The sequence below is a fragment of the Numida meleagris genome, chromosome 1 (genome assembly GCF_002078875.1).
Source record: "Numida meleagris isolate 19003 breed g44 Domestic line chromosome 1, NumMel1.0, whole genome shotgun sequence".
Classification (NCBI taxonomy): domain Eukaryota; kingdom Metazoa; phylum Chordata; class Aves; order Galliformes; family Numididae; genus Numida; species Numida meleagris.
Window position 1 is genome coordinate 31424000 of NC_034409.1, and position 23107 is coordinate 31447106.

Sequence of the window (23107 nt, forward strand, 5' to 3'; positions counted from 1 at the left end):
TCACACTGGTGGGGATGGCCACCCTGTGCAGAGGGTGTGCTGGTGGCTGTGGTGCTGTCAGCAGTGTCCCCTGAGACACTGGAGGCCATGGCTCTTTGCAGATTTTAGTGCTTCTGAGACCAGTTAGCACAGCAATTATTTTTATTTCCTTGGAGTTTTTTGAAGGTCTGAAGTGAGAAGCTGGAACCATTGTTACCTGCAAACACTATTGCAGGACTGCTGCTTGATCCAAGAGAGTAATGGGAGATTACTTCAGACCCCTTCCAGCTTCATGTCTCTTATGAAAACAATCTTTATGATCCACGCTCAGCACAAGCTTGAAAGTATTTTTAAAAAGTTGTCATTTCATTAGCTAAGAACAAGCAGCAGCTTCTGTTCTCCAAATGTTCTTTTTTTGCAGAATGCAACCAGACTGCACTGTACAGCATGGACATGTGGACATGTTGAAGGAATTGTCACAGCTGTACCAAGGCTAACTTCGCTGGCAGGAACCTGCCATCCCAAGCTCACCATGGACCCCCCAGCCAAAGCACGTGGACCAGAGCATGCTACTCCTAATAGAAAACCACTTGGGTCTGCAGGGGCTGCACCACCACAATTTTGTTGCAAGAACACATTTTTGGGAAAAATTCCACTGAAATTTTAACTCAAATGAATGGAAAATTCCAATCTATACCATCAGCTAGTCCTCTTAGTCAGTACTTGCTGACTAGCTCTAATTACTATTATGTCAGCCATTGAGAAGTAGCCAAGTACGACAACATTTACTGAAAATTAACACCAGAGCCAGCTGCTTTGTGGCTTATCTAGTCCTGCTGCCCTTCTTTCAGATAGATGTTGTTTAATGTTGTCTTTGATTATTTACAAAGTAGAGAGGACTTTGCCCTCTGATGAGTGTCCCTTGTTTTGCTTCTTTCCAAATCCAAAACTGAAACATGTATTGATTGTTTCTGTGTTTTTTTTCTTTCTATATCATTCCAGTATTCTTGGTATGTCTATTCAATTATACAGCTTTTTGCCTGCTAGAATCTCTAATACATATTCATTGCTTTGTTTTTTGTCCTTGAATACATGTTTTTTTTCCTTTTCTCTAGCTACTCTCAGTCACTTGCATTAACTGTATCAGTTTAATTAAACAAGTTCAGGCCACAGGGAATTTACAGCTCAAGAAACATGAAGATGGAGCAAAGGAGATGCTGTAGGGAATTAGGGAGGCATAATCACCGGGAGAAGATCCATGAGGGTTTCAAGGACTTCGTGTCCTGAGCAGAGGTGGTGGTGTGGGCTTTGGAATGATGAGATGGGATGAAAGAATGAGAGGATGCTGAGGGCACCCTTGGATGCAGTGCAGGTACCATTCATGTTAACAAGTGTCTGGGCCTGCTAGCAGGCAGCTGTGGGAACAGAATGGCTGGCATGCGGAATGCAGTTCTCACGTGAGCTCACTGATGCTGGACAGATCCATGTATTTTGGGCTATGACTATACATCAGACAAATATGTAGCAGCAGGAAAATCTATAGCTGCAACGATAGGAAGTATTCATACAGAGCAGTACCATCTGGTGCACACTCCTAAGAGAGGCTATACTTAGCTGCTGCACTGCATATCTGGGTTAATCCCATGCTCCAAAGAACGACGCATTCAGTGTCATGCAGATAGCCCCACTTTTAACACCAGCCATTCTCTATCTGATGATGTCTGCGAAGCTCCATGAATAGATACAAAACAGAGTATGTATCATGGTTATTGTATGAAGAGACTGCCGTGTATGCTCTCTCATTCATCTGCTGATTTATGTGTACACACCTTTCTCTCTTAAAAGGGAGCTTAGGTTTAGTGATGCTCATGTCAAGGCTTAGTTTGTCTCTCTCTGATTTTTCAAAATATTCCTTCTCTTGCTAGCCTAAAACAGAAGAAAAAGATCTGCAGTCCTTGAAAAATTCATTTATTGTAAATCAATGAACAGTTTTGTAATAAAAATCCTCATTGTCAACGTGACAGGACAAACAAGAAAATGCAACATCCTCCATTCCCAGCAGTGCTAACAAGTTTGTGTGCAATGCTAGCCTTACTCCCACCAACAGCTGCATGTTGCTGTGAGCAATGCTTGTTAACTGGAATATCTGACAAGTTACAGACCCTCTACCTTTATGCTGGACACCAATATTTTTGTGCCATTAAAAGGTAGTGACTAGAGCCATTGTTCCATGGTTTTTCTGTTACTTTTCTTGAGATCATCTACATTTTACACGAGACATTAATTTCTAAGTTTCTACATGCAGCTGCATGCAATAGAGGCAACTGCTCTGAAACAGAAATGCAGTTATATTTTAGTTCTTCCATACATGTAACTCACTAATGCCAACAGGAAGAGAGGCATGTGGGCATATTGCTATTAACTTTAGCTCACATTGAAGTCTCTTCAGTACTAATGGAACATTACTGGTACTCATCTGCTTCAAAGAGAACAAAATATTATGGGAAACTTTCTTTAAAAAATGCAAAACCAGACAGCATTCACAAGGAAGTATGCCCTAGAGTGTTAAGGATGCAGTACTCAAGTGAGTGTAAAATAGTGCTCAGAAAGACAGCAGTTGGGATGGAATAGATATCTGATACACTTTTCGAGTCAACTTGTACGTGTATCCACACTTATGCGCAGGCACGCCTGCATGCAGACACACATGGTGATTTTGTGTGAAGCTGAAGAGTGGGCAGAGGCAACTTTTGTTGGCTTTCAGAGTTCACATGTGTGCATGCAATAGATTTCTAAGTTGGAAAATGAAAACACCAATTCCAGGAGACTGGATTTTCCTAAACATGTTTAACCTGACAGTTGCACCTTCCCACTCGTTCCCTCTTCTATGGAGCTCCTGTTACCTCTCTGACTACTTTTCCTTGGAGAAAAATGGTACAGAGAGCATATGTAGAATTCCCCACAGATCTGACAAAATACAGTCTGGAGGCTAATAAATGCTAATTAAGCATCCTTGTAACATGAAACGTCACAATTTTTTCTCTCTTGCACAGCTGCGTAGCACAATACACTTGAGATTATCAGTACTATCTTTTCCTTTGCATAGCTTAATTATGCATGCTGTTGAATGTTGGCATATGCATAGCTGAGCTGAGATACAGCAACAGAGCAAGTTAGTCAAATTTTTGGTTTATAGTGGTAATACAGAACTTTCATGCACATATTAAAAATTCTCAAGAGGAAAACATCTTGCAATTTGTTGTAACATAAGTAGTAAATGTCTGAATTTGTTTTTACACAGGTAACGGCCAGGGTTTGTGGCAAGTATATTTCAAATGCTACTGAATAAAACGAGCCTTTAACAAACCCACTAATCCAAAATCTTTTCTGCAAAGCAATATTAAGTGTGTGGCTGTGAAAACAGAGTGACGTATAAAATAAAATTAAAAAAAAAATCAGAAATCATGTACCAGAGAGTAACGTTTTTATAACTAGAAGAAAACAAAGGATTATGTACATAAATACATATATTTATATATATAGCAAATTACAGTTTCCTGCACCAAACATTTATCAAATAGACAAGTGCTGAACAATACTGGATAGAGTGCTCAGCCACACCTTGTGGTCTCCTTAAATTCCCATGAGAATGGAAGACAAGCTTCTATGGAGGATGGAACTTGTTCAGTGATGCAAGCTCAGACAAGAATTAAAAAAGTTAAGAAAACCAAAAAACCCACCCCAGAAGTGCCTGACGTTTCCAGCAGAGACATCTTTAACAACAAAACATGAATGCTCAGATGCTCTTCAGTCACAGCACAGGGCCTCCTGTGCAAGAGAGCTTTATTCCATACAGCAGCCATCACATGCCGAGGGTGACAAATATGGGCAACATATCTGATGCTCGCCTCTGTCCACTGGCTTGCCAAAGCTGTTGCCTTTCCGATAGATCAATCCATGGGGAGAAGTCACTTTTTTTATCCCCTACAGAAATCATGTGTTTTCTCTAGGAGCTGGGCAGCTGCTCCTATGTGCTTCATGTGCAAAACAAGGCACTTGCTGGTTTTCTGGCCATTAACTTTCCAGTGCTCAAGGAACTGTGCTATTAATACAGTGGGAGAGGTCAAAAAGGGTGGGACCAAACTACTGTTGAGAACTACGTACACAGTTAACTCTTACTTTTGTTTTGAAAATAGAAAGCATCCACACCACACATTTCATTCAACCTGGCTAGAAATGCTAAGCTCGGGTTCCTAATACATAAATAACTGTCCTTAGTGACAAGGATGACATAGACTCCATTGGATTCTAGTGTCCTACCCAGAAACTGTCTTCAAAATATTGCAGTTACTAGCTAGGAATAACTGTGCCATTTTGGTGCGCTTTGGAGCACACAATACAAACATTATGGTATGTAAAGCACTTGGTTCTCTCCAGAGGTTAGTGATGTCGGGAACTTGGGGGGTTGTAAATCCAGTCCATTACAATGAGAGTCATACTCACAATCATGAAGATTATGCCAACTATAAGAAAAATTAGAGCCTGTAATTGGAAAATAAAATTGTATTAATGAAGAAAATGACTGAGAAGACTGTAGTTTAGACTTTTCCATGGGAATCACATTTCTATAATGCCCAGGTCCTGAATTTGGGCCATTCTCTGTGACTGAATCTAAGTAAAATCATACAGGGCTTTGTAAATCAAAGTTAATTTTATGTAAAATTTCAGTCCAAAAGAGCCAAGCTTTACAGGACTAAACCTAAAAAAATCCAACTTTGTTTATATTAATAATAATACAAAATATAACTGAACAACAGTTTCTTTTCCCTGAAAAACTGACCAATTTTCAGTGAATGTTCATTGTTTCTAATATCAAGAACAGCTTCAGAGCTAATCTTTTTCATCTTTATTAGACAAAAGATAAGTCCATCTTTCTTCTCTGAAAGCATTTCTGTAAATAGTGAAGTGATCTAGGTGCTTATATTCCCCCTTTGCTTCAGTGGGGCTTTAGCTTTCAGAATCTGTCTGCACTTAACAATAATCTACCTCACAACACAAAGACAAATATTGTATGCGATCTTTGTGCAGGGTGTGAAATTCTAGATATGCCTAGCATAGAATCATGAAGAATGAACAAAGAGACACGGACAAATATGCATAGTCTATCTCTCTAACAGTAACTGTTCCAAAAATTATCTTCAGAAATCATTTTATGGTAACAATCCTTTTCTTTCATACTTGCATCATATACTTATTTAACCTCTTCCATTTCCATTTACTTTTTTTTTTTAAATGTATAAAAAGTTGTACATATGTATGTCTGTTTACATTATGTGCCTGAATATATATTTCATCAATATATTTTGATCAGTTTTTCAAAGGAAACATCCTCAGTGGTATTGTTAAATTGCAGGTAACTATTAATATGAGCATTAATACAAGGATACAAGATACTTCTGCAGCAGTCCAGCATGATGTATAAACACATGCTGCGCATAAATGATAGACCTTCATATGGATCTCCTGTCAGTGTATGAATCTATCCCACTGGAGAACTTACATCTTTGTATCTCTTCATTATCTCTGCAGTACAACCTCCTTAACCTTGACCTTACATCTTCCTAGTAATCCACAGATAGCCTTCTAGCATGGACCAACAGCTTCTTATGCACAATTTAGGTATTATTTATATAGGTGAAGATGTTAACTACAGCTTAGATCCAATTAAATAAATGCCCTTTTCTAGTGTTGTAAGAGACACTTTAACCTTGCTGTTGTTAATTTAGCAGTAGCAGTAGAGCTTTAAACAATTTGGCTTGCACAGCCTGGCTCTCTATGGTGAATCAGATTGCCCAATCTGTGTTTCGGTGAGCCCCTACCATTTATGATTAACTTCCAGATGTTGCAAGTAAAAGCTTTTGTATTTGTGGCCAGTGGAAAGCACACACCCTCCCATCATCCTTCCTTAGAAACTGCTGCCAGCATCCTTACCCCAATCTTCTGGGGAGACCTCATGGGCTCCTTCTTAACGAGCCGCAGGTAGAATGCAGAGGGGAGGATGAAGATCAGCATGGTGGCAGAAGAAGCACCTGGAAGAGAGACCAGAGCTGAGTACCATGTTGTGTGACACACAGCCATCATGGTGCATCCACAAGGTGCAAAGAGATGGGGAATATTTGTGCAGAACTCTGTTGTGGTCATGCATGATGCTTCAACTTAAGGGGGCTTGAAAGCCCCCTGCAGAAGAGTTTGGTTTCTGTTTAGGGAATCATTTCTGTGGGTTTTATGGAGATTGATTTGGGCCATTTCCTTTGGAGTGCAGTTATCCCCTTCTGCTGAGACCCATCCTCAAGTGTGGCACAAAGATATCCAAGCACTTGAGTGCTCAGGGCTGATGAGACATTAGTTACCTGTCTGCAAGTAGATGTCTGCATGTGAGCTGTTCAAAATGGCACTGAATCATAGAATGTCTTGGGTTGAAGGGACTTAAAGATCATCCAGTTCCAACCCCTCTGCTATGGGCAGAGATGCCAGCCAACAGAACGTGCTGCCCAGGCCTGATCAATACATTTGATCCAGGTTACAAATACTTGAGAATCACAGGTGATTTCAAAACCATATATAAATGGGAATAGCGTATCAGTTTTTATACTGAATTTATATTGAATTCCTTGTTCATTATCACTGATCCAAGAAAAGGGTAGACGTTGCACTGAGTGACATGGTTTAGTGGGCATGGTGGTGATGGGTTGATGGTTGGACTTTTTTGACCTTAATGATTCTATGATTCTATGATTCCGTGAAAAGTGAATAGCTTTCAGCTTTACCTGTCAGCTGTTTGGGACTTCACGTTACCCTTTTAACTTATCCTATATAGAATCAAATCTGTGTTTATGTTATTCTGCTGTAAGACCCACATGGAGACTGTAATTCAGTCCACAAATGTAAATATGTGGTAGAAAGTATAAACACAGGAAACAAAAAGTATTTATGAAACCTACCGATAAATCCAAATATGTCTTTAATAGTTGGAACAAAAATCACAAGCATGTTATTAAAAGCAAGAATTACTGCTGCAATCAGGAGGTGTCGTATCCAGCTGAATGGCCTTTTGGGAAACAGTAACGCACTGATAGATGAACGAATCTGGAAGACAAAAATCATCCGGGAAAGTAAAGCAGCAATTATTTTATCTTTGGTTTTCACTTTTTTAATGACCTACACTGGTTACTTCTGCTGTGAGAAATTCTGACCAAAGAAATGTGTTTTCAGTCTTTGACTCCCTTAATGCAATCTCACTCTAGTGAAGGTTTTTGAGAAGTGGGTTCACAGTTTCATGCAGAAACTCAAATATTTGCGATGTAGGAGAAAGATGAGTAAATAGGGTGTAAAATCAGGGAGATGAAATCTGTTCAACTGAAAGATGTGGTATCAGCAAAAAAAAAAAAAAAAACAACCACAACCAAAACAGCCCAAAGATCCCCCCACTTTGAATACTAATAAGCAGGCAAAAAATGCACAGGTGGAGTATGAGTTGAGTTGCTGTATTCCTAAACCTGATCCCCCTGAAAATCACACAAGAGTTTTGCAATTTACTTTTGTGAAAGAAAGAAAACTTTTGTTTTACTTTCATTAAATATACTCATATATATATATCAAAATAAAAGGAAAAAATATATATCAAATTATAGATAAAAAAAGCTTTTCAAAAGATCCTTTTTTGCTTCACTTTCTCACACAATAGAGGGTTTTTTTTTGCTTTTTCATCACTGAAAATAGAAAGTAGGAGAAATGTCAGCTGCAAATCCCTCTGGTGGCAGGAGATAGTGTTACTGTGAAATACTGTGATAAGCTTAGAAGATTTGAAAGGTAGAAATTGAACAAGAGTGTTCTTACACTGGGAAAAACTCAAGGCTCACTTCTGTTTCTGGATGAGTTTGGCTATTCAGTAACAGTATGGAGTTCTGCCAGACTTGAAGACCATCGTATGAAAACACGGCATTAATTTTGCATGTGATATTTTTCAGGCTGATGTGAACACAAGTTATGAAGAACACAGATAGCAAAACTTTCATCTGCTCTCTGAGCTGGTGTAAAACATCTTTACCCCACTGAAGAACCACTGCCTGCATTCCTGTTCACTTGTCAGCATCCTGTGTGTTATTCTGCTGTGATGCTGCCACTGAAGTGAAGTTACCAGACTGAAATTTCACAGTTAATAATGGTAAATAGACTTAAAGTTTTTTGATGGCAATGCAATAATTTCTTTCTTTCTTTTTTTTTTTTTTTGAAACAATAGACTCTAACCACTTTACAAAAATGTAGTAGTTTGTAGAAAATGTAGTAGTTTGTGGAAAAACTGTTGGTATAACTGTGCCGCTTGATTGGAGTAAGCGATTTACTACTGGCACTGAGCTGGCTGACCTGATGGGCCACACAGAGTTGTTCAATATGTGGCCTTCAAATAAAATTATATATCCTCCTGATTTTTCCTTTAGGGCAGTTAACTGCGATATGTAACTGCTAAGCCTTCGTACATTATTCAAACATAAAAATAATGATGCAGAAAGCTAAAAACACAAAATGCTGCTTCTGACAGATAGAGGCCTTTGCAATGCTCTTAGATTGAAGATGAAGAGTGCTCAACTGGTTAAGAAAAATTCAAGCACTGAGTCATTGGTTTAAACACAACATTTATGGCAGACCATCAGAACGCTCTGAGCTGGATGAACTGATCACTTTGAGGGCTTTATCTCAGGACATATTTTTTGGCAGGCAACCTTGAATGATGATTGCTGCTACGAAGCATTTGTCAGTGAGCCTGGAAACACTGCCTATGCAGAACTGGTGTTTGCATCCAGGACAAGAGAGCAGCAGGACTCCAGGGCTTCTGCTCTCTTCAGACAGCAGCAGCCATGATGCAGACCGATGGGAGCCCACCTGCACATGGTGCTGGGCTGGGGCCTGCTCCACCAAATGGCACACCAGCCTCCAAAACTTGCTGGCCAGCACTGTTTTCTGCCTGGCTGCATAGGGAAGGCGTGAGGGACAGTCACGGTGTAAACCATGTGCATTCTGATGAGTTTGGATGCTGTAGTAGGTACGTATGTCTGTATTAGGAAATCTTGTAGGCAGTTTGAGTACATCCCCAGTCTTCAGTGCTTGCGCTGTTAAATATAGCGCAGAAAGAGCCAGAGAGAGCCAGGGCAGTTGTTCCTGATTTATTTCTGATTTATTTATGAAGACTGATTTATTTCAGTCTTTCAAAGTTTGCAACCCTAGCTGCCTAATGTGGTTGCTGTGGGCAAGCTGCATATGAGACAACTTGCTCCCCTCAGACAAAACCCAGGTTTGCTTTTCTTTAATGTTAAAGCCTGCTTATGCTAAGCACATAAAGTTAGTGTCTACAGGCCAGCCCCGATTTCATATCCAACAGCTCCGTTACTTACAGGAAAAAGGACAAGGGGCACAGTCAGGGTGACAGCCACCAGCACCGCGAGGCGCACGGACAGAAGAAGCGCATCAAAAGTGTACACCCTGGTGTATGTGTGAAGGAGCTCATCTTCAACTTCTCCTGCGAAAAGGAAACAGAGGGGAGCTAAGTCCCTTAAATGGTATCTGCACATGCAAAAGAGAGGTCTTTATTCTGCAACCAGACAAGATTAGCTCTGGCCCAGCTGCTGCCATCAGATCCATGTTATGGGCTGGGCACCAAAGAGGAATTTTCCCAGCATGACAGATACAAGTCCATCATTCAGAGACGATGAGTATGGCACATCTATGAGGTGATGCTTTCTGCTCCAGCTTCTCAAATGACTTTCTCAAAGTCACTGGGTGGATGTGTAACCTGAGGCAAAAAAAATTCTCTGATACAAGATGAAAAAAGAGCGACTGAACTGGGAAGATCCCTGGACCTCCACCCAAATCTCCCAGCCCTCTTGCCACAGCAGTATAGCGCACTTTGTGCTGTGTCATTTACTTCTTTGCCGTAACAGAGGAACTAATGAGGTAAAAAGATGTGGCGTTTGCATAAACCAGTGTGCTAATATAGGAGCTACTCTGTTTACATATCGATTAGTCCAGTTCATCTGTATTTTCCTTATGCTAGAATGGTTTGCTCCTGTTTTTCAGCACAGGTGAGGCTGAATTAATGGCATCAGAGCCAGGGTGGGTAGCAGCTAACAGTGTAATGTAAAACTGTTGAGCATCAGAGTATTTTTAGTGTTTCACTCTTGGCTTTTTCCAAGAGCCAAGTTTACAGCATTTTGCTGTCTGAACTCACAAAGCCAAGAGATGCACAACTGGACCCACTAGTGGGTACCCCTAAGACTCTGAAGGGTGAGGACTGTGTGGCCTGAGAGCTGGATAAGTCTCACTGTTTATGCAGGAGGTTGCATATAGTATATTATTTTTGAATAATGCTAGTGCTTGGATTATGGCCCCCAGTAAATACATGGACACTTCTGCCTTCATGTGATTGATCCATCTTGTCTGTTTTGAAATGGGAGGGAAATTCTGCAGAGAACAGGCCTTCGACCTACCATAGAAGGTAAGATATCCAAAGAGACCAGCCAGAAGATACATGATGAGCATGCCAGTGATGGAGACGTTTGAGACATTCTGCATCCGCTTTCGGGAGCGACTGGAGTAGGAGAGAAAGAGAGTAACAGTGCTATTCTTATAAAGCCTCTTTTTGCACAAGAAGTACTCTGAGGAGCCTCTACTGACATTCCCGTGTTGGCTAATAAGTTATAGCAGCTATGTGCATTATATAAAGCTCTTGAAGCTTTGTGACAATAGTTCTGTGCAGAATAGCACCAAAAAATGGATTGAAACATTATTTCTACTGTTTACATAGTGACAACTTGTAAACAAGTTTTTTTTTTTTTTTGGTATATCATTATACTATCAATCTCAAATGGTGCATTTTAAATAAAACAATGGAGTAGCTATATGGCTGGTAACAATAATGAGATACGAGTTTTCAGGCAGCTCTATATGAATATTCCTTTTTATCTATGTAATGCTGTTCTGCAGGTTCAAGGATCTCCTGTAAGTCAAATCCTTTCTTCAGAAAACCCTTGGTTAAAGATTTTTATAAAAGGGAAGGGAATCTTCAGCTTATGGAACCTGGAAGCAAATTCCAAGTCATCTGATAATTTTTAATCCTGAGGTTAAGCATGCTAAAATAGGAGGTAGTGAGGCTTGGCCTCCTTGAGTTTGCGACATAAACTCCTGTAATATAATTCTTGTTGCTGAACAAGTGCATTTTCTTAGCCTTTTCCAACTATCAGCTCTGTGCTAGTTTAAGCAAATGCATTTGATTTTGATATTTGATAATCAAAATGGGGTACGTTGAGAGTCTATGTAAGACACTCAAACCAATGGCATCCCAGGGAACTTTAAGAGTAAGCGACAGCTGACTCTGACGAAGAACTCATTAAGATATTTTTAGAGACCAGAATTCTCTGTTTCAGCTCTGTCTGTTGTGCAGCCAAATTCCCCATCATATTTCATGTCATTCAAAGGACTGTCCAGATTCATCCTTTCCTTAGTAAATATTAATGCAGCTCTATGAACAGCAGTTCTTTCTCAGTTCTGTGACTATTAGGTAAAAGCAAAGCTGATATCTGTTTATTATGGTGCAAAATAAATCATTATCATGTAGGCGTCTATACACCAGCAATCAAGGCAGAACAGGAAGCAAGTGATCTCTGCTATGTTTAACTGGAAGTATGGGACAAAATTTAAGAACCTTACTCTTTCAGTTCACTGTATATTGGTAGCACCTCAGGGTGGCATACGAATGCAAATGCCAGGATGGGTATTGCATAGGCAGTCTGTAAAATAAAGCTCCCATTAGTAAGAACGGTCACTGCTATAAGTCTCCGACTTTTGGCAGGCAGCAGTTTAGCTGTGGTACAAATGGCAAAAGACAAATTCTACAGAATCTCCCTTACCCGTGAGTTGAACACAAAGTATTTGGGTTGACACGTGTCACTACTGTCACTGTGTGCTTCATATTCGACACCACTTTTGAGGAAGGTATCTCTTGGCTCCTCAAGGCCTGGCACATGCCCAACTGTGTTGTCCATCATGAAATTCACACCAGAACTGAGAGACTCATTTGGTAACATGACCAGGTGCATTGGCAGTGTGATGTTGGTGGCTGTCCAATTTCCTACCCCTTGCTCCATGACAGGGAGAGGACAGGGTACTTGAAATTTCTTGAAGATTACCTACAAAAGAGTAGACAATGTCATTAGTAGAGTACATCTATATGAGACTAAATTTACAGCCATGATAAGCCAACAGGAACAAAAACAGACACAGAGGAAGGAGAGGGGAAAGACAGGGAGGATGAATCCAAATTCTATCACTTCTGCTTCTCCAGCAAATAATTGCTGTTATTCTGGTTCTGCTGTTGCTCTGCTTTATGTTTTATCCTTTCAGGTGGATGTTAGTTTGATATTTTTAATTCTGGTTTTATTTAGCACTTGGTTTGTTGATTTGATTCACTTGCAGGTACTATTCTAACATCCATGTTAAATTATGACGGTAAGGGATTTATTAGTGTTGCACAGTTTACAGACTCTGTATTTGCTTAGAGGCAAGTCCTGAACAATCACCTACCACACTGACAAAGAAAACCATACACGTCAGTGAAAAACCGCTCGTATAACCAAGATAACCTATGAAGCAAAAAAAAAAAAAAAAAAGTATGTAATTCAGCTACATATAAATTCACAATCCTAATAGAAATAGGAAAAGAGGTTAAATGGGGCATTAACCTTACCTAATGTTTTTAGAAGGGAAAGGGGAAGAATAATCACAACTGTTACAAGTATGACGAGGTAGTTCCCATTTAGGTACCATTCTCTAAAGAGGGGAAATAAAAAATAACAGTCATCATAACTGACATCATAGTGATTTTTTTTTGTCTCAGATTCAGGTTAGGCAAAGGTACCTACCCAGAATTCTCCTCGAGTTTCATAAATGCTCTGATCACTTCAGGAAGTTCATATTTAATGATAAAGAGGTAGCTTGACATTGCTGAAAATCGAGAAAACACTTTCAGAGAAAACAGAATAACTTCAAGAAAAATAATTTGTTTTAAAAAACATTGATGCTACTGAAAAACATACAGTTTTGATAAATCAGGTTTTGCTAAAATAGGGAAAGAATTTTATACAAATCACAGTGTAAATAAAGAGGTGTTATTTAAAGAGATGATATTTTTCTCTTATGAATATGTCCTGAATGACATCTAGCATTTAGTCTTAGATTACAACAGTTACTACTAATTTAACAACATGCTCAAATCACTGTTGTGAAATCTACCCATGTAAAATTTTTATTTTGCTTTTCTTCTCTAAATGTTGTTTTTCCAAGGGACACTGCCAACCCACTTTTTGTAGAAAATTTGGTTGTCACTTTCTCCAAATCTCTTTGTCTATCTTGTCCCTTCTATTTATAATTCCTTTCTCCAAATACTTTACTGCTCAAATCTAAAAAACTAGTTTTCAAGATTCCTGGCAGAAGGATAGACTTCCATATATCTCATTTAAACATATTGGCAGAAGACATACATTTTATCCTACATTGTCCACAGAGAGTTCTTTGGATCTCTGTGGTTCAACCTGGACAAGTTGAAATCCACTGGACTATGGGAAAGAGGTATTCCTCTCTATCAGGGAAGCATACATGTTTGGAGAATGAAAAGAAGAGCATGGAATAGGATATTTTACGAACACAATAAAAAAAGCTATTGCAGTAGATAGATATGAACCAGCTCTGTCTAGGTAGAAAAGTAGAAGTCAGAACCATGTGCTTCTTTTAGGTGAGATTCATCTTTTCTAATCCGAGGCAGATGCCTAGCCTGTGCCATAGTCACTGAAGAGAACTGGCCAAGCCATTTTTGTCATTGCTGAAGTACCTGCATTGCTCGTGCAGATATCTTGGGCAGCAAGCTTTTAGGAGACACCACTGTGTCATCTGAAACAAGGCAAGATTTCCTCTCGCCTTCCTTTATTAATAGTGGATGTTGTATCCTGGTCATCTCTGATGACATTTAGTAAGAGAGAAGAAAGTACTTCTGTTTTGTAGAAAAGCACTGGAAGTTAGAAAACTTTTTTCTAAAATCTTTTTACCCTTACCTCCAATATTCTGCATTGTAACTGAAATGAAAACACTACACTTCCCAGGCCATCCAAATGCCTTTTCTCCCAGTTTTTCATATATTAATGAACCTGAAAAAAAAAAAACCCAACAGAAAACCATCAAAATAAATAAGAGCCATGGGCCACTACAGTGAATGTATGTGACAAACTGCATTCCAAAATAAAAAACATGCACGCAGTAGGGACTTTTGGTCAGTCATAACCTCATCTTCATACCTCCTTCTTTTGATGTCTTCAGTAAGAGGTGGACTGAGTAGAGTGACAACATTGCTACGCTGAGCAGCAGAACTCTGTGAGGCAAAACAGAAAACAGAATCTCATGCAGGACATCAGAGATATTCAGTTAATTTGAATGGATGCTTGCTTGTTCCGCAGTTCAATTTTTAAACACTTCTCAGCAAGTGTGTGTTTAGTACCAGGACTCCTGGTACAAAATGCATAGATATGGGTTAGCCGCAGGTTACTTGTGGCTGAAGTTGCACCTTGGGCACTTCAGAAGCCTCTCAATGTTTGCTGAAGTCCAGGCAGGTGCCAATTTATCCCACAGAAGCAGAATGTTATGTCTTAGTAAGACTCAACTAAAGTAAACAGATCTCAGGTTTTGGACTCATCTGTTCAGTGACCTCTTACTTTAATCTCTCCTTATACAGATTTATAAAAAAAAAAACAACTCCGCAAAACCTAAACTGTGACTGTGACAAATTCACTGCTAACTTCTGCCTAGGCTTCTGCTACTTTACCAAGTAATTGTGAGGCTGTTGATCTTAGCTTCAGATGCACACTTTGCAAAGTATGAGTATATAAGAAATCTTATGTAATGCTGAAGTGTGGTATGACGGTGGAAGATATGCTTTTGCAGCACTTGCAGCATTCTCTTCTAACTTAGTCTGCTTAAAGGTACTGGTGCCTGCCTTCATTAATTCTGATTACCGCCATGTTCCTTCCACACATTTGTATCCTTTGTGATTTCAGATATCATCCTCTTGCAAAATGCTGTTGAAAAATGTTTTGCATGACATTTTCAGAGCATAATACTGTGGGCGGCATATCTTATTACCACTGCCATCTTGTTGTCAGCCTGCACAAGTTTCGGAAGGAAATGTGATGATAATACGACAGAGCTAGGAAATACCAACTCTATCGATGTGCCTTATTCTTTGACTGAATGGAGTTCCATTCCACTGAACACAAAGCTTTGTATAAAAATGGGAGACACCAACAGCCAAGTTTGTAATATAGCCCAAGAGGTGACATAGGTTTAGGGATCAGGTGATGGTCACCAGACCAAGTTTCTTTCTCTAAGAGAGACTGACAACACTACAGACTTTGAGTGAGTAGAGTTGCCTCTCATGCTGTGGGTTCATGCCATACAGTAAGGGGAGCTCATGTCTGAGTTTGCAGTGTATCCTTCCAAAATGGCATCTTTCTTGATGACACCCATCCAGTTTCTATGCAAAGACATGGCGTTTGAGTCCTGGCACATGGGGTGCAGCTACAGTAAACTAAAGCCATCTTGGCTATGCATTCTAAATCCTGCCAGGCAGCAGAAGAGACACTCTGGTGTGTGCTCCCTGCCAGTGCAAACCTCCTCTGCAGGAGAGGAGGGTGCAGTGGGAGCTTCTGGGGAGATTCTGAGTTTTAGAAGCCCTTCTGTCAACTTCACCTTGTAGAAAATTTTCCAGTACAAGAGTAGTTGGGCAACATGAGAACTGTAAATTAACTGCTGCCAGCATAATCTAAATTAGAATTAATGTACAGCAGCTTCCATTTAGTAGATGGAATTTTTCTGTCCTACTAACGTCACAATCTGTGAAAACAGAGGAACTTCCAGCAAGTGTATGCATGCCACAGGGGTAACTATATCCTCACACAGTTCTTCAGTTTTAAATAAAACTCCTTCCTCTGCCAGAAGGAAGAATGTTCTCATGCGCAAAGTATGGAAGTAGGGCAGAAAGAAAATGAACTGTGGGGTGGATACATCCTTTGTTTTTGTTATACGACTCCATAGGATTGCTGTAGCATAACTGCAGGCTTGCATTCTGCTTTAGCACTGACAGTAGAGCTAATGCCATTAGGTTCACTTCAAACTTTTTTTCAGCCACTCCTGTGAATGAACGGATCCTGAAGAATGAAAATATTGCAAGGGTAATTTTCCCCCTCAAGTCTTGATATCTTACAATTTTCTTTCCAGTGATAATTTATGGAAATACTGGTTAGAACAAGTGCTCAGAGAAAGCTGGTGAAAAAGAATCCTACATTTTCCAGACTCAAATGCATTCAGTTATAGATCTGAGTTCTGTTTTTGTATTTGCAAAAACTATATCTAAACCATTTGGGTGCAGGTGTTGGGAAACACTTATCCAGGAGTGTGGCAGCATTTGCATCTACAATTAATGTTCAGTTACAGATTCTGCTGGCAAAACAGGAGATGTTTCGTAGCAACTGGGAGCTATGTGTAGCATTTCAAATGCTATTGCTGTTCTAGTTAAACAACATCCAGAAGAAAAAAGCCTTATAGAGATAGCCACACAGCCTGATTTAAAAGCTTCCTAGAGTTCAGTAATGTAAAACAATGACCTATTTTCTTATGGTACCATCATACTGTGTTCCAGTCTAATGGAGGATTAAAATTAAGGCCACAGTTAAGATTAAAAATAATTATTAATAAACAAAACAAACCCCGCTAACTTTTTGTACAGTCTCACTCATTTGATAGGATTATCCATAAATTAAAAAAACTTCATGTGACTGTTACTGTCTATCAAAACTCATTTTGTATGGATACAATATCTCAGCCGCATTCCTCTGCTCTCATCTGTGCACACTGAGTATGAGTAGACTGGAGGAGCAACATCAAATCTGAATAAATCTGTGCATGCCTTTGCAATCAAAGCCTATTGCCATTTCAGACCTATATCAAATACTATTCGCCCATTTCTACATAGTGATTAGATTGTTAGGATGGCGTAAATGCATACTTCATGTGTGATTTATTGCCCTTGTGGACTTCCCATAATGGACCAGTAAGATTGGTGTTGTTATTTTAGGACAAGTATGATGTTCTTCCTCCCTTCTCCCCCCTGCTTTTTTTTTTGACTACACAGCATCCATTGTCAGTTGTGTTCCTGATATAAAACAGAGCTAAAACAAGAAAAAAAAAAAGAAAAAAAAAGGTTTGTCAGTTGTGGATGGTTCCTTGTGGTGCAGCTAAAATATTTTCATTACAGAAGATCTTACAAAACATTCCAGCTAACAAAACATGATTCTTAAGCTTAACTTTCCTTTCTAACCACACAAAAAAAATTAGCTCTAGATAACTGCTCATATTCTATTCACTATTATTTCTATGTACTTACACAAAAAGGATGATTCCTGTGTTGGCCATGGCATAGGACAGCCCTAGGATACCGCTGCCCATAATGGCGTTGCTGAGGTTGAACGATGACATGCCAAAGGAAGCTCTGCCCCGGTGCTGCAGGGAGCAAGAACAGAGATGACTGCTGGCTTGCATTTTACTGGTTGCAGTAGGATAACTGTTCTCACTGCTGTTTTTTCCTTTATTGCTCTCAGCATTTAGAGTTGGAGCCTTTTGAAGCCAACAGACTGCTGTGGTAACAGAGCCACAGCTGGCCGCATGTTGACCAACCTCAACAGAAACACATGCTACTATCTGGTAGTTTTCTCAGTTATTGGCTTAACAAATGGATTATTTTTCTCCAAGTAGGATGTACTGCTTTCTCTGTGGAGCTGAAAATGTGTCAGGGGGGCAGCACGGGTGGGGAGGGAAGAAGATCTGTGTAGATCAGGCTGGGGAAAGAGTGGGAGAGGATGAAAAACATGAGGAGGGAGAGGGACGGTGTGTGAGGGAGTCACATCTACCACTGAGTGGGAAGGGATGGGGAGATATGGCTCTCAATGTTAGCTTGCAATCACAAAGATTATTTTTTTCTTTAATCAGATGCATTTATTTCAACAATCCTAATAAAACATGTAATGTGACCACTAACATAATCCCTTTCTTTGTCCTCAAATTCAAGGTAACTTTGAATAAAGTTAAATGTTGAGCACAGATACCCACACGCCCACCCCATTTGCACATGGAGTTGCCTAAAGAGCATGTTTATGTCATGTTCAGCACTGCAGAACTGATCAGGAGTGTCCCTTCCTTAACACAATGCAACTGGTGTAGACTCGTTTACATGAATGCTGGAAACAAGCATTAAAGATGCCAGGGCCCACCTCTACCTTAATGGGAGTAACAAAGTTTCTGTGAACCAAAACTCCTGTCAGAAATAGGTGTGTAGATCCACCCTGAGCTGGATATCCTGGATGGGACAACATGAGTGCTATACTGAGTGTGATCTGAGAAAATTTTTCTGATTGCTTGGTAAGACCTAGTCTTACTTGCAAGGCAACAGAAGGAGGTTGCTGCACTAACTTAGGAAATGTTTGCTTACTGTTCTAAAGCCAAGATTATGCTGATCGAGCTCCAGAGTAACTTTCTTTACCAAAACTTTTGGAAAATGATTCAGGTTAATACGATTTAATTGTAATTACACTTAAGAATTAATACAACTTACATATTCTTCACTATAGTCTTCCAATTTCTTTTTATCCAGATATCCATTTGTAAGGAACTTCTGACTTTCTGCATCATCACTAGCAAATGGACTAAACAAAGAAAAATAAGAAAACATCAGATGAGGCCTGTGACATGTGTTACATTCATTCCTTTTGTCATTAGGGGAGGAAAGTGCCCCGGGGCTGCCTTGCTGGAGGTGGGTTCAGCAAGCAGGGAGCTGGAGTCTGATGGCTGGTTTTGAGGCTACACAGAGGCTGGCAGTGTGATGGGTCCCACTGTAGGTGCCTGAGCATCTCCCAGTGGGATCTGCTGCCCTCCCTCCCCTGCCCTGGACAGAGCCACCCCTCTCCCAGATGGCTGCAGCATGCAGGGAGCGTGCTTGGCTTGCACTGCCCTGTGTTGGTATCAGTTTTCACATTGATTTGTGTGGGTGGGAGCTGCCAAGATTGGGGCAGGGAGCCTGCAAAGGTCACTCCAGGTGATGGTGGTGTAGGGCATGCTGGGCTGCCCCTGCCGTGCTGGGTGCTGCATCTGTAGAGCGGAGCAGGGGAGTGGGGCTCAGGGGAGAAGCTAGCTAAGCAATCACACTAATTTGAGCATATTACCTATGAAATGTTTTAAGTTCCAGATGCCATTAGTGAAGCTTGTTTATTGATTACTGCTCTTTAGCCAGAACAGATGAGTCTTCCCACTTAAATGCTTACCTCCTAATTGCAGCCTTTTCAGAATCAATCAGCTCTGTGTAGTTGTCTTCCAGGCTTTCCCCGCTGTTGCTCTGCTCTTCGAGTTCAATGTTGACTTTTTGCAGCTCCATACGATCCATGGAGTGGTCAGCGCTTTCCAACATACGGTCACTTCTTCAGTGTAAACAGGACTGCAGCGCCTGCCCGCAGGTTCTCCCTACCATGGGGAGCTGCCAGAACACTCTGTTCTGCAAACAACGCACAACAGGACTCATTAGAGTTTTCCTCAAATTAGATAAACGACTGTGTATCATTGGGCTTGTGTTTGTTCTTTGTAAATAGCATTAGGAAAGGAGACTGTTGCAGACTGGGAAAATTCTCGGCAAGAATAATGTTCCTTTATATGCTGGCACTTGGCCCTTCTGTCTCCCTTGAAATGGTGGAGTGTAGTGGCCAATAGATGTACGGCAGATGCCCAGCATCTGGCAAAATTACAAAACCAGGTGAAAGTAGTTACTGGAATTGCTGATTTTGCATTGCTAGAGGATGGTGATGCGGAAGAGCTCACTGTTAGAACTGAAGAGTACAACAAGGTTTTGCTAACACTGTTTCCAAACATACATGCTCTTAAGAGAAATTCTCAGTGTTTTGAATCATTTGTTGTAAGATGAATATTGTCACAGTTTAAATGCCTTGATGAGTCATCCTCTTCCCTGGGTTCTATTTGTAAATGTGGGAATCTCTGTATTATCACTATTTTGATAATTAGGAGGTTCTCATGCAGTTCTCATGCAGCAGTTTCTGCTCTTCTGTGTCCAACCCTCAGCTGCCCTGCAGCTGGGAGCTCCAGTTCATACCAGGTATTACACAGATATAAGACTTACGATCTTTACTCTTGTTAGAAAAACTCCTGCTTTTTAAAAATCATATGAATAAATGCTCAGCTCTCTGTGTGGATTTCTAAATATTCTACAGGCCAATTTCTATTGGGTCAAAGGAAGCTGTGCAAATCAAAGTTACAAAGGGGACTTCACCTCTGGGATTTTAGCACACTCTTGTTACAGTCTGCAAGCACATATTTACATTCATCTGCTTATTCCCACAATTCAGAGGAAAATATTTTGCAAGAAACCTTCCAGTTTTACAGTACTTTTCCCTTCCCAAAGATACTCCTTGAGGCACATCATGTCTCCATTTCTCAGCCCGGGAGGCAACAGAGCAGGACAGGGAGAGGACTGAGCAAAGACTGGGCAGCGTTGCAGTTGCTATCCCACCTGTGCCAGCCCCACAGCCTCCTGGCCCTTCGACTTCTACCTTGCAGGTAAGCACACCAGCTGGAGCCATTTCCTTTCTCATAAATACCACGTGCTAAGTACAGACGAACACTGCATAACAACAATATCAGAAAACGCTGCTACTAACAATTTCCACATCTGGCCCTTTGTAACACTAAACCTGCAATTTCTCCTGGTTTTGCATTTGTGGATGTATACTCTCTCTCGATGACCAGACCTTCACTATCACATGCTGTCCTTAAGAGCATCTGGAAATGTATCTGTAGTGGCAAAATGTTAGAGTGCAGAGCCTTAAAATGCAAATGTAAACTTTAAATACCAGTCCTGGAGGCTAAAACTGACCCTGGGCCAGTAAATAAAGTCAGCTTCCTTACTTCTTACTAAAACCATCCACCCAGACCAGACAACCGAAAAGGAAAAGCAATATCAGAGTGCATTAGGAGGTTTCCTACCAGAGATCGCAGCTCTGTTTACTCCTTTCTGCTGCCGCTCGGGGAGTGTGAGCGCGGGTGCGAGCAGCAGGCAGTGCAGCTGGCAGGCTCACATTCCTGCAACCTGGGGATCCTGCCCAGTCGGGATATGAATAACGCCGGGAGAATAAAAAAATTAAAAAAACCCAGAGCCCTCCCAACTGCAGCTTCATTCACAGAACCTTCACATACAGACGCTGTCCTGTCCAAGGAAGAGAGTTGTTCCACTTCCTGATGCTTATTTTGAGTTTAATGTCTGAAAACCAAACAGGCACGATCTGCTTGCGCTTAGCCCTGTTCTGATAAAAGGCCAAATCTCTGCTGTGTGCACTGCCTGCTGCTCGTCGGAGAAATGTCTTTTCCAGATGTGGCAGTCCAAAGCATACACATCTTCAAAGAGTTGGACACAGGAGAAATAAGCAAAAAAGTTGCTAAGAGTTGAGTTACACAGAGGTTAGACTGAGGAGGAAATTCTGTACAGCACAGCAAACAGTTTGGAAGGGGGAAAAAATTGACTAGAAATACACGTTACAGCATAAGAATCGTTTGGACATTGTCCTGTCAAACATTTACACAAGTGAATAATCTGACTTATGGGCGTCATCACAAGAGGTTGTGGAATTAGTGCATAAAGCAGGAATTTTCCAGTGGAGCCACAAGCCCTCAGATGGCAATATTAGATCTATTGAAAGCATGGTGGCTTGCAGTTGTCACTTATTAGGGAGCATTTGGTAGAGATCCAGGGGTCTGTATGACCATGAGCTGAAAGTCGTTAACATAAATGTGGGCAGGCTGAGACCCACAGAACACACTTAGTGTTAGATTTGAATCCTGCTGCTACCTGCAACATTAACAGCAACCAGGAGTGCCTTTGATCTTCAACAGAACTTTGCAGAGCTGCCCCTTAGTTGGTGGAAATCCATCTTATGATGTGATTAGTGTTGCAAAAAATGACAAAACTGAAAGGTTTGGGAGGATGCTGAGGCCTAGTGTACCAGCAGCAAGTTCTCCCCATGTAGTTAGAAGGGGCAAGCAAAGCAAAGAGAGACCACTGCCACCCCTCTGCATGACCACACAGCTCCTAGGTTGCTTACCTGTGAGATGTTATTTAGGAGCAGGAGGACATGCTAATTAGCTATGTTGAGAAGAAAATGGTGGCTGCATCTGAACCCTTGTAGACTGGTAGACTGGTGATTGCTGCCCCTGGGTGATGGCCAGGGCCAGGCGCAGGGCCACATGTCAGGGCATGGCCACCAAGGCCAGTTGGGCTTGCATGCTGCCAGAATATAACTCATCACATGAGGTGATCTTGACATAAATCAAAGGTCATCTGCTTCACCTCCCCTGAGATTAAATGGTTTCTGCTTCAGAATTCTGAATTTGGCACCTAAAACACATTGCAAGAACCTAAACCCATCGTGACCTACCCAGATTCCTCCTCCTACAGAGGAATTCTGTCAGTTTGCAAGTAACTGAAAATCTCTCCATTTCTTTTTCTACCAGTTAAAATTGATACATTTTCCCTTTAGGCTTTCCTGTAAAAAAAAGCTGTTAGCTCTACAGTATTCCTTAAATTTGGCTTTACTCTTTCCTGTGTCATTCTGCTGAACAGAAATTATTTTTCTTAAAGTGTGGCATTAAAATGGAAATGCTGGTTGCAAAAGTGTTCTGCCTATTATTAGAGGAAAGTTATTAATTTGTATACAATTATTTTCCTGTTCAAGTACTGAGTACCGTTATTTGTTGCTTATTAAATAATGGTTTTCAGAAATGACTCAGAAATCAGTGATTTTATTTGGCATCTGATATCACAGTGTTACTGATTTCCATCTGATCTGCAGTTAAGACATTTAGAGAATGGTTAATGATCACAAATAATGCCGGATCACAGATACAACTAATAACATTTTTGCAGGTT

The 23107-nt window shown here is 40.6% G+C and overlaps 1 protein-coding gene and 1 long non-coding RNA gene across 4 annotated transcripts in view; one reads left to right on the forward strand and one right to left on the reverse strand.

The window, feature by feature from the left end:
* Positions 1 to 2198, forward strand: part of LOC110392714 — a 36319-nt gene extending 34121 nt beyond the window's left edge. For all 3 annotated transcript variants that reach the window (XR_002434581.1, XR_002434583.1, XR_002434582.1), the window contains one exon: positions 401 to 2198. This is a non-coding gene — a long non-coding RNA (uncharacterized LOC110392714). The remainder of the gene's footprint in view (positions 1 to 400) is intronic.
* SLC38A4 (solute carrier family 38 member 4) lies at positions 1932 to 22068 on the reverse strand. The gene is made up of 16 exons (XM_021385014.1): positions 21172 to 22068; positions 19446 to 19672; positions 18740 to 18830; positions 17516 to 17631; positions 14376 to 14449; positions 14136 to 14228; positions 12951 to 13032; positions 12776 to 12858; positions 12613 to 12671; positions 11940 to 12218; positions 11740 to 11819; positions 10521 to 10621; positions 9429 to 9553; positions 6981 to 7125; positions 5971 to 6068; positions 1932 to 4521 (listed from the first exon to the last, which is right to left on the reverse strand). Exons 2-16 carry the CDS (start codon positions 19586 to 19588, stop codon positions 4420 to 4422), a joined length of 1671 nt encoding a protein of 556 aa, XP_021240689.1. The 5' UTR covers positions 19589 to 19672; positions 21172 to 22068; the 3' UTR covers positions 1932 to 4419.

What these genes read in the sequence shown, in the direction of transcription:
- SLC38A4 (XM_021385014.1), bottom strand. Translation starts at nt 19,588, where the DNA reads ATGTTGGAAAGCGCTGACCACTCCATGGATCGTATGGAGCTGCAAAAA. An exon ending in AAACTCGAGGAGAATTCTGG is followed by an intron (nt 12,859 to 12,950) that starts GTAGGTACCTTT and finishes TCCCCTCTTTAG; the next exon opens with AGAATGGTACCTAAATGGGA. An exon ending in AGACATATTTGGATTTATCG is followed by an intron (nt 6,069 to 6,980) that starts GTAGGTTTCATA and finishes TCTCTCTTCCAG; the next exon opens with GTGCTTCTTCTGCCACCATG.